General features: G+C 66.7%; 3 protein-coding genes across 3 annotated transcripts; all 3 read left to right on the top strand.

Annotated features, from left to right (window-relative positions):
• Positions 1-418: 418 nt before the first annotated feature.
• Positions 419-1,534, top strand: MNEG_9655 (hypothetical protein; the record flags this gene model as incomplete). The annotated part of the gene is made up of 3 exons (XM_014041875.1): positions 419-571; positions 872-1,024; positions 1,238-1,534. The coding sequence occupies 3 exons, from the start codon at positions 419-421 to the stop codon at positions 1,532-1,534; spliced, it is 603 nt and encodes a 200-aa protein (XP_013897329.1).
• A 1,413-nt stretch (positions 1,535-2,947) lies between these two features.
• On the top strand, positions 2,948-8,089 carry MNEG_9654 (PGR5-like protein 1B; the record flags this gene model as incomplete). The annotated part of the gene is made up of 13 exons (XM_014041874.1): positions 2,948-3,097; positions 3,222-3,332; positions 3,549-3,716; positions 3,998-4,186; positions 4,618-4,813; positions 5,049-5,131; positions 5,521-5,614; positions 5,814-5,904; positions 6,256-6,792; positions 7,299-7,315; positions 7,503-7,597; positions 7,781-7,849; positions 8,018-8,089. 13 exons carry the CDS (start codon positions 2,948-2,950, stop codon positions 8,087-8,089), a joined length of 1,872 nt encoding a protein of 623 aa, XP_013897328.1.
• Positions 8,090-9,076: 987 nt separating this feature from the next.
• Positions 9,077-10,483, top strand: MNEG_9653 (checkpoint serine/threonine-protein kinase; the record flags this gene model as incomplete). The annotated part of the gene is made up of 6 exons (XM_014041873.1): positions 9,077-9,213; positions 9,497-9,641; positions 9,797-9,841; positions 10,020-10,132; positions 10,315-10,372; positions 10,469-10,483. The coding sequence occupies 6 exons, from the start codon at positions 9,077-9,079 to the stop codon at positions 10,481-10,483; spliced, it is 513 nt and encodes a 170-aa protein (XP_013897327.1).
• Between the last annotated feature and the right edge of the window lie 369 nt (positions 10,484-10,852).

The following is a 10,852-nucleotide window of genomic DNA, read 5'->3' as shown; positions in this document are numbered from 1 at the left end:
CGCGCAGCTCGAGGCGGCAGCGCAGGCGCACGCAGCGGCGGGGGCCGGGGGCCCCGAGTCGGCAGCATCTGCAGCGGGGGCGGCGGCGGACGGCCCCGACAGCGGGGCGGCGCTGCTCTGCGCCACCCACGGCGCGCCGCTTCTCGAGTCCTTAGCAGAAGGCGCCCCCGAGTGGGCCCCGGGCTCGCCAGCCCTGCTGGCCTTTGGCGCGCTGCTGCGCACCGCGCCGCCGCAGCGCCTCGCAGCACTGCTGCCCCGCGCGTTCGATGCCATCGGACCCATCGTAGGCGGCGCCGACGCCGACCCCGGCCTGCGGCTCGCGCTGCTGCGGCTGCTGGACGACCTGCTCGAGGGGGAATCCACGGGCGCCGCCTTCCTCGCGCCCGGCGCCGCGACCGCCGCGCTGACGCGCCTGATTATGCCGCCGCTCGCGTGGCGCGCCGGCAAAGTGGCGGCGGCGGTGCGGTTCCAGGCGGTCACAGCGCTCGCGACGCTCGTGCGGCGGCGGCTGGCGGACGAGGGCGCGCTGCGCGCCGCCTCGGATGCGGGGCTGCTGCCACTGCTGCACCAGGTGGGTGCGGGATGCTCACCGCGCGCGCCCCCGTCACCCCCGGGCCATTGCGCAAGCAGGGGCGCCGCCCTCAGGCTCCTATTTGTTGGGAGGTTCAGCTGCCGCCTGTCCACACCGCCTGAACACCCAAAGCCGAGCCGCCCACCGCCCGTTTCAAACCCCCTCTTTAGCACCCCCACCCCAAGTCCCCTCCTCCCGCTTTTGGTACCCACTCTGCACCTATTCACCCTTCACTTGTCCCTGGCCCCCTCCCACCGCACACCCCCCACCCACCCAACCCTACAAAAATTGGTTTGTTAGTGCCTTGACGAGGACTGGTACCCGGACGTGCGCCTGGCGGCCGCGGCGGTGGAGGGCGCGCTGCTGGGCGCCGTCGGCGGCGGCCTGTCGGACGAGCAGCGGCGCGCGGCGTACGGCGAGCTGCTCAAACGGCTGGACGACAGCAGCAACCAGGTTGGGATGGGGGCGCGGGGCTGCTTGATTGAGCAACAGACTTGCCTCTGCCCTGGGAAGTGGCAGCTGCCAGGCGCTCAGAATGGTGCTGTCTTGGGTTTGGGTGTTTTTTGGGGGTATCAGCAGGCAGGTATGAGGGTTAGTCAATGCTGAGCCGCACACCTTCCCCTCAACCTGCTGCCCGCACGTCCGCCCACGCTGCCCCTTTTGTAGGTCCGCATCGCCGCGTGCGCGGCGCTCGCGGCGCTCGCGGCGTCGCTGCCGCCCTCCTACTGCGACACCAACGCCGGGTACCTCGCGGCCGGGTTAGTCATCCACATGGACGACTCGGACCCCGCGGTGCAGGAGGCGGCGGCGGCTGCGCTCGAGGCTCTGGCCGCGGTCAAGCCGGGGCCGGTGGCGGGGGAGGTGTGGCGGGCGCGCGAGCGGTTCCGGGCGAAGCACTACTGCGACCGCGTGCTGGCGGCGTGCAGCAGCAGCAGCGGCGACGGCGGCGGCACTGCGTCCTAATGGTGTTTTTGGAGTGCCCCAGCGCCTGCGCAGCAGCCTGTGCTGTAACAAACGTGTTTATAGATGTCGAAGCTTGCTTCTTGAGGTTAGACAGTTGTTGGGATCCATCCATGAGGGGTGACAAGCCGGCCTCTCGAGTGCAGACGGGGTCGCCTGCCGCCAGGGTAGCAAAGCGGGATAGCCAAGGGGCCTCCTGGTCATCGCAACATGATGCATGATGGTTGTCCGTTTTAAGCACTAAAATAAAAGTATACCTCACTACCTTGGAGTCGTAGTCGGCCGTCACCGTCTCACCGGGGATCAAAGAAGCAAGTGTGCCGCAAGCAGCGGAGTGCACAAAGCGAGTGGGGTATCCCTGCCCGTACCCGTTCCACCGGAACTCATATCACAAAATCACCTGAGCGCGAAGGCGAGGTGATCAGAGCAGCAGAGGGATCTGAGTTCAGGCCACAGTAAGGTGTAGCCAAGGGACAAGGACCATCAGTGCGTGTCCGTGTGCGCGCAGAGGAGTCCCCGGCGACGGTGAGGCAAAGGGCCGGAGAGGTGGCGGTTGTCGTTGAAGGCAAGCTGGGGGAGGCCGGGAGGTGTGGATGAGTCAGGACGCAGGGGCTGTAGGGACGTGTCCGCGTGCGTGTTGATTATAAAAAACATTCAAACCCAGGAAAGGGCGGGCTGACATAAGCAGCTCTCCACCCGGTGCGCAGCAAGGGCAAATGCAAGAGTGTACTGGCGGGGCAGGCGGGTGCAAGCACGGCAGCGCGCGGCAGTTCAGCCGCAGTGGCGGAGCATGCGCCGCGATCGCGTGATGCTTAGTCTGGGAGGATGATGGCGGGAGACCTCAGCCGTCTGTGCCATCCTGCTCCACATAGGTCTTGGAAGTGACGGCGCGACGGTGGCGGGGCCACCCCAGCAGTTGAATAGTACCGTAGGAGACGTAGACATGGCAGGGATACCCCGTGCGGCAAGCATGCGAGTGCATATAGGGTATTGTATACAACAGACCAATGGGACGAAGCCCAGGACAAGCCATCCCCCCACACTACAGAAGGACTGATCCCCCCACACTAAGTGAAGCCATCCCCCCACACTAAGTACATGTACACCATCAAGTACTGGTATGACAGTGTGCCAGCCACAGCATGAGTCATCAGGCCATATCTCCACGACCTGTGTGCTGTGCGCTTGGCAGGTACCGCTGCTCGCCTCGTGCCGCACACGTGCATGCGCGTGCCCTGACAGTGCCAATTCAATTCCGTGTAGGCAGTTTCGCCAGTTTTGTGTTTGTATATGCAGGCAGTACAGCCAGCAGAGGGTGATCTGTTGTTCTGATCTTGCAGTGTTGCTTCTAAAGTGCACTACCGTGATCGATTGTCTGCAATAAGAGCTTGGGAGATCATACTTGCCGCAGCAACGATGGCAGTGGTGGTCCTCCTCGCGCTGGTTGTGCTGATGGCTGCAGGGATCGCTGCAGTGGCAATGTACGCGCTAAAACTGCAGCGAGAGGGTCAGGCTGGCCAGCCAACAGCAGCCGTCGATGCGGGGGACGACGCAGCGGCGCCGCGGGTGAGCGCACGCGGTCTGGTTCCTGTGCACCGCTGTGCTGTGATGCGCGCACACGCGCGTGCATCCAAGCGCCCTCCGCTCGCTGCTTACAGAGAAAAGAAACCCCTGTGCCTTTCGAGCGCAGGCTGGGCGGCGAGGCGGCATGGATCGCATGCGGGCGGGGCGGCTGAGGCAGCGGCGCGCAGCACAGCAGGCGGCAGAAGCAGACGGCTCCGACGATGACGAGGATGATGAGGTGCGGAGGGGAAGGGAGAGGGGGAAGTCTGCTCCGCCACGCTCGTCCATCGTGCACGGGAGCAGTTGCCGCGCGCCGGCCAGTCAGCAGCACCGCCGCGTCGTCCGCTTCAAAGCCCTGCAACGCCCCTCTGGCCTCGCAGACCGCCGCACTGTCCGCCGTGCCAACCCCCTCCATACGAAGCAACCCGCCGGCCCCGCCAACCCGACCCTGCAGGACGGCGCTGATGGCCCAGAGGGGCGCCGCGAGGCGCGCCGCCGCGAGCGCGAGGAGGCGCGCGAGGCGGAGCGGCTGGCGCGTGAGGCGAAGGCCAACAAAGTCAATGTGTACGAGGAGCGGCGCAAGAAGCGGGACGAGGAGCGCGAGGCGCTGGAGCGCGCGCAGGTGCGCGCCTGGGGTCCGTGCGCGCCAGGGAGGGGGTGTGGCGGTCAGCCGGCCGGCCGGCCGGCGCACAGCAGCGCCCGTGAGGCTGGCGGGGGCGCGCGCGCCGCTTGTGTCGCCCTGCGGCTCCAAATCGCGCCGAGGTGTCGCCCGGCGAGCGGCCCGGGTCATCGCGGCTCCTTGCTTGGCGGTTGAAGGGCTCAGGTCTCCCGCAGGTCTCCCGTAGTTGCCCCAACCACCTTGATTTCACGCCGCGCGGGCTCTTTTCGCTGTGCAACACGCAGGAGGACGAGATCCGGCGCGCGGCGGAGGAGCGGCAGCGGCGGGAAGACGAGGAGGCGGCCAAGTGGCTGGGGCAGATCAGCGTTGAGGAGGCGGGGGTGGACGCGGAGGACGGCGGCGAGGGGGGGGAGGCGGCGGCGGCGCGGTTTGTGGCGTACATACAGGAGCGGAAGATGGTGGCTATAGAAGAGGTGGGGACGCATGCGAGTGTGTATGTCTGTGTGTATGTGTACGTGTATGTGTATCAGTATGTGTGTGTGTGTGTTATGTGTTAGGTGGAATGTTTGTACTGTATGAGCCGTAATGCGAAGGTGGTGCAGCACGACACCGGCTGGGGGGTGGCAGCTGGCCCAGCGCGCTAGGCTGAGGCCAGCAGCGACGCCGATGCGGCAGCAATCAAAATGCGAGCACGGTCGTCCTGTACATTCACAAGCCGCCGATGCAGGTGCCTTGTGGCACTTGTGAACCCTCCACAAGAATAGAACATAGTCATTCACAAGAACACGTGTCAATAAAGTTTCCCCCAGACAACGCCCTCCACCCTGCCCCCGTTGCCGCCCTCTCCCCAGCACCCCTCTCAGTGCCTGCACCCCTGCACTCTCACCCCACTCCCCACCCCCAGCTCGCGACCGAGTTCCGGCTGCGCAGCGCCGAGGTGGTGGAGCGGCTGCAGTCCCTGGAGGCGCAGGGCCAGCTGACCGGCGTCATGGACGAGCGCGGGAAGTTCATACACATATCCACGGACGAGATGCGCGCGGTCGCGGACTTCATACGGCGGCGGGGGCGCGTGGCCATAGGGGAGCTCGCCGCGAAGAGCGGTGGGTGTCGCAGGGCACGCGCGGGCAGCTGGTTTTGGAGGGGAGCGCGCGCTGGGGACCCTGATGATGCGCGGTACTGCACGCGGGGTCCCCGCGGGGGTGGCTCGAGGTGTGGCGCGAGCCCGGGGTCGTCGCGGGGAACGCCGCCCTCTGCCGCCGCAACCGACCGGTCGCGAGCGGATGGCGGCCTGCTGAACTGCCTTTCACCGCTTGTCAATCCGATTTTTGGATGCAGGGGACTTCATCGACCTTCAGCCGCGGTCGGCAGGCGCAGCGGCGGCGGGAGCAGGCGCGGACCTGCTTGACTTTGACAGCATGGTCGCGGCGCACTGACGAGCTACTGTTTTCAAGGCTCAGCCTTGACTTGACAAAAGGCAGTTGTAACAACATGTTATTCAGGATCCTTGAACCCCATGGTGTCTCCCGGGCAGAATGATGAAGCCTGCGCCCGCCCCATGCCGTCGGAGGAACCCCCCGGGCGCGCAACGAGCAGCTGCAGCAGCAGCGGTGCCGCACACGCTCTCCCTGTCCTGGACGCGCAGAAGTTGATAGAGCTGTGTAGTGCGCTATTGCACGCTTGATTGTCAAATCTCGCGGCTTTGATAGTTTGTGGGGGCGTTGATCTCAGTGTCGCGGTCGCAGCCCGTCCGTCCAGCATGCAGCTCGCTCGCATTAACCATGGAGCGGTGCTCCCGGCTCGCCGTCAGCGGCTTTCTGGCGCTCAGCCCGTGCGTGGCCTGCGCAGTGTGCTGTCGAGGGCCGTGGAGCAGAGGGATAGCACCCCTCCCGTCTTGCTGTCCGGTGAGAGTTACTGTTTATCATGTCGGCAGCAATGCGCTCTTAGGCGGAAGTGTGTGCTTCCCCGCGATGGCCGCAACGAGAGGTGTGGCACCACGACAGCCCAGGACGGAGCTCTAAGCAGCAGCGTCTCGACGATTTAGTCTAGAGGCGTTCATCGTCATCCATCACGCGCGTCCCGATGCGCGCGCGCCGCGCACAGGCGAGGAGACTGACACTGGTGAGGACCACCTTGCCGCCGACTACTGCTCTATTGACTCGGCGGGCAAGCGCGTCAAGAGGGGCACCCGCAGGTGCGATCCGCAGCGGTGGTCACACTCTGTACGTGTGGCCGTGGCTGGTGCTGTGCGACCCGCGGGGCACACGGACACTCGGCACAGTTGCTGTCGCTGAAGTTGCGTCGCGGCCGGCATGGGGCAAGCCTCGCGCATGGGGGCAGCTGTCGCGCCGGGCTCTCCCCTCGCCGCAGGAGCACCCACTCGGCGTCCACTTGCCACACGCGAATTGCCGCGGCGACACACGTCCGCCCAGCCCGCACCTGCCTGCACGACCCGCCCCCGCCTCCGCACCCCAACCCACCACCTCGACCCGCGCCGCCCGGCGCCGCCCGGCCCCGCCCACGAACTGCCCCACCCCCTCGTCAGCCTGGGCGAGATGGAGCAGGAGTTCCTCGACGCCATGAGCGCCTACTACTTCGACGGCAAGGCCGCGATCAGCGACGCCGAGTTTGATCTCCTCAAGGAGGAGCTGCTGTGGGCCGGCAGCAAGGTGGTCGTCCTCGACTCCGACGAGCAGCGCTTCCTCGAGGCTGTGCGCTCCTGGGGCTCCGGCAACGCGATCATGTCGGACGAGGAGTTTGATGCTCTGCGCAACGAGCTCCGCACCAAGGGCAGCGTCGTCGCCGCGCAGGGCCCCCGCTGCAGCCTGAGGTCCAAGAAGATGTACGCGGACGCGTCGCCCGACTACTTCCGCATGACCGCGCTCAACGCGCCGGCAGCGCTGCTGGTGCTGGGGCTTTTCTTCAGCATCGATGACCTGACGGGCTTCGAGATCACCAGCCTGCTTGAGCTGCCGCCGCCGTACGGCATCGTGGCACTGTGGGGGCTCGTGCTGCCGGTGCTCTACCTGCTGTCCTCGTCGATCACTAACCTCGTGCTGCGCGACGGGCTCATCCTCAGGGGGTGAGGGGGCGGGGCCGCCTCCCTTTGATGGTAGAGAGGAGAGCGCTGCACGACAGTTGGCCATGGCGGCGGCCGGGTTTGCAGGAGGCAGGGCTTGGCAAGGGGCCCGGGGAAGGGGCCAGGTGGCCGCCACTGCGCGGGAGGGTGGGAACGCACTTGGCAGTTGGCGCTGTGTGGGGTTGGCGGACCAGTCGTGCGCAGGTGATGGCAAATTTCCCCAGCAACCGCTCTCTCTCATCCACTCATCACTCATCTGCACCTTGCACCCCCCCCCCCTCCCTTGCTTCCCACAGCCCGTGCCCTTGCTGCGGTACCGAGTGAGCCTGCGGGGGGCCTTTATGGGACAAACAAGGACTCTGCTAATAAATCTTTCCTCTTGAATCTTCAGCTCAGCTTGTCCCGCCTGACTCAGCTTGTTGTTGCGCGACCAGGCACGCCCAAAACTGACCCCCACCACCTTCTGCGTTCTTCCCGCCCGTCCTTTGCGGTCCTCCCACTCTCTCCAGCAACTACACTTACTTCGGTGCGCGCAGGGCTTGGGGATGGCTGTGTTGCATGCCGCGCCCATGAAGGCATTGTCTAGGGGGGGGCGACCCAGCTCCGGAACGCAGACCTGGTCGTCACTGGCAGTCGGTGCTCCAGCACAGAGCACGGTTTCCGCGGCAGCTGCAACGTGACCGCCGCCCGCCTCTGCATCCCCCCCCCTCCAGGCGACATCTTTGTCGTGCCCGGCAGCCGCGGCGCCAACACCCTGGAGTGCTCCAACCAGGCCTGCCGCGCCGACCTGACCTTTGACTACAACAAGGTGTGTGAGGAGGGGCCCGGTTGGAAGGGACGCGCACTCCCGGGTCGAGCGGAGGAGGCGGGGCCGGGGAGGGAGGCGGCAGCGCTGGTGCAACTCGCACCAAGGCAGACGCGGCAGCGGCCATGCGGTTGCCGTCACTCACATGGGCATTCTCGTGCTGTCGTGCGGTGGCTTTGTGCGCAGAGGATCCTGGTGGTGGACCGCACCCCTGAGGACAAGGCGGAGGAGCTGGCCGCCGCCGCTGCCAAGAAGGTAGGCGGGGGATCTTGGGAGGGGTGGAGGGGCGCGCAGGGCTCGGACTCAGCCCGCGGTGGCCCAAATGTGTGGCTGCGGCTGTGCCTTGCACGATGGAAAATGCCTTTTCGCGAACAGCGCCCTGACTTTGTGCACTCACGCCTGCATGCACCACTCGGTTGCCAGGCCGCGGCGGCCGCCAAGAAGGCGGCGATGGCGGCCAAGAAGGCGGCTGCGGCAAACAAGGACAGCGCTTGAGGGTTGCACCTGTGAAACGCATTATCTGCCACGACCACCGCCAGCTGTGGAGCCCGTGGCAGCGCGTGCATGTGCGGCGTCCTCCTGGCACGAGAGATGGCTTACTCGAGGGTGGTGGAAAGCGCGGCGCTGCCAAGCGCCGTCTCGGACCAGCTTGGCGGCCCTGGTTGCGCAGGCGCCCGACCAGTGTGCTGTTCTGTCACAGGCCCGGCCCCGCCGTCGTCGGACGATTTGTGTGTGTTGCTGGCTCCAGAGCTTGGTGTTGATCTCGACCCGTCCCCTCGCCAGCCGCTGGTGCACTGCGGGGCGTGAGGAGGACCATATGCGCCGCGCGGCGTTGGGATTCCGACGCCCCGCGCCCGCCCCCCCTTCCCGGCCCGCTGGGACGGGCGCCTGCGCAGCGGCTATATTTGAGAGCCTGTAATAACATTGTGCGGCGGAAGGCGGCGTAGAGGGTGGGGTGGCAAGCGGCAAGCACTCTGCGGTCGTCCAGTCTGCCGGCGCACCACCGCACTCGGGTCCGTGGCCACGCAGTCGTCAGGGCATTGACCAGGTGTGTTGACCAGCGCATGTGGCGCAAGCTGAATTCACTGGCAAGCAGCTGGTGCGTGCCTTGCATACACTGGGCCCCTTGGCAGCATTGCGCTCATGGCTTTTATCTGTGAAGGGGAACCCATGGGGTGAGGTCCTACCTGAGCCTGGCTCGGGGGAGTGAGGACCCGATGGCAGCGATCTCAGGATGAAGCAACTGCCACAGCAGCTGCCCACAGAAAACCCCTCCCGCTACAATCCGGATGGATAGGCAGACGAGCAAGGCATATCTTGCGCCATGGACCTTGTGCGAAGCACATGCGCATACTTGAATTTGCAGCACCCCCCCCCAGAACTTGTCAGGGATTTGCTGATCAGACACCTCAACGGTGATCTACTCAGAACCTTTCCGCACTATTAGCAGCAGTGACACGCCAAGGGCGACCCCCTGCTGCGATGGAGCTGCAGGAGGGATGGGACACGAGCAAGGAGAATTTTGCGCCTATGAGGGCTGGTAGGCAGGCCCACGAGCTGCAGAAAACACCCTTAGCGTCATCTAAGACCCCAGACAGCGAGCTGGAGGAGCAACGAAGGTGTGTGGGGTCACGGGCTGCGCGTTGTGAGCTCTGCTGCCTGCGTGGATCTTCAATCGCGTCCGCCCTTTACACAGAAACCACCTGGCAGCGATCGGAGAAGCGCAGGACGACCCACTTCCGGCTTGGCTGAGGTGCGCGGGCCACCTACGCGGGCGGCAACGTTTGGTGCAGGTGCCGCACAGCATACGCACGACAACGCGCGCCGGGACCAGTTCCACCCAGGCCCTCGCCACAATACTCCAATCAACGACCCGCGCCGCCGGCATGCATGCGTGCACAGGTATGTGAAATGGACCCAGGAGTCGTTCCCAGCGTCGGGCGGCAAGGAGCAGCTGCTGAAGGCCCTTGAGGCCGCCACCAAGGCGATGGCCGGCTGCGAGCGATACTACGATGATCCCCGCCTGCTGAGGCTCTGGATCCAATACGTGAGCTCCGCCGCCGCATTCGCGGCGCCCGTGCAAGGACCACGGCGCTTCTCGCGCACGGCGCACGCGCAACCGCCGGCCGCCTGCTGTGCGTCGACGCCCCCCCAAGCCCAGCCGCCTGCCCTGCCCCAAACCTCTGCCCGCCGCCCCTGCAGGCCGACTGCCTGCCGGACCCCAGCGACGTGTTTTTGTTCCTCCAGGTGCGCTTCCCACGCGTGGCGCCTGGTGCCCGCTGCCGCCCTCTGCCCCTCATCCTCACACCCCCAGCTCCCCTCCCGCCCTCCCTTCCCAATCACCTCGCCGTGCCCGCCCCTCCCCACCATACACACATACACACACACACACATACACACACACACGCACATACACGCACACCAGGACCGGGGCATCGGGCGCGATCTGGCGCTGCTCTATGAGGCCTACGCCACGTTCCTGGAGCTCAAGGGCGCGTTCCCCCGCGCCGACCTCGTCTACCAAAGCGGCATCGACAGGTGCGTGCTGGACGGGCCGCCGAGCTAGCAGCCGCAGGGGCACCTCGCAGCAAGGGGACTCCTCGGCGGAGAGGGCAAGGGGCGCAGGGCGAGAGGCCGCCCGCCGCTGGCTGTGCGGCCAAGCGCTGTCGCCTGCCCTGCGGCCGCCGTGCCATCGCTGCCGTGCACCGACCCCCATGCAGGCTGGCCAAGCCGCTGGAGCGGCTCAAGCAGAAGCACGCCGGCTTCCAGCAGCGCATGGTGGGGGCGCGCGGCGGGCCGAGGCGTTCTCGAGGGTCCCATGTTGCTGGGGGGTTGCCGTCCGGCTTCTTGGGATGTGCACGCATCAGCGGGCAGCCGGTGCTGGGCTGAGCCCTGTACGAGTGCAGAGGTTGCCTGAGCGCCAGTTTTCTATCTACCGGCTGAACGCGCCGCCTGCTTGTGCCCGCGCCCGTCGACGCAGGCGAGGCGCCTGCAGCGGCAGGCACAGGAGGAGGCACTCGGCATGGCGCCCGGCGGCGGCGGCGGCGGCGGCGGCGGCGGCGGCGGCGGCGACGCGGGGCGGTCGGCGCTCAGCGACCTGCGGAGCCTGGCGCGGGAGGCCGAGTTTGACGAGAACGGGCGCCCCGCGCGGCGCCGCCCGCGTGCCGGCACCGCCGCCGCCCTGCTGCAGCCGCTTCCGCGGTCGGCGGTCACGGGCGTCTCCGGCCGCGCGGCGCGGCCGCCGCCCAACCCCTCGGC

This window comes from Monoraphidium neglectum (genome assembly GCF_000611645.1).
Source record: "Monoraphidium neglectum strain SAG 48.87 unplaced genomic scaffold scaffold02013, whole genome shotgun sequence".
Classification (NCBI taxonomy): Eukaryota; Viridiplantae; Chlorophyta; class Chlorophyceae; order Sphaeropleales; family Selenastraceae; genus Monoraphidium; species Monoraphidium neglectum.
Note: the sequence above shows the minus strand (reverse complement) of the source record. Positions and strands in the feature narration are given on the sequence as shown.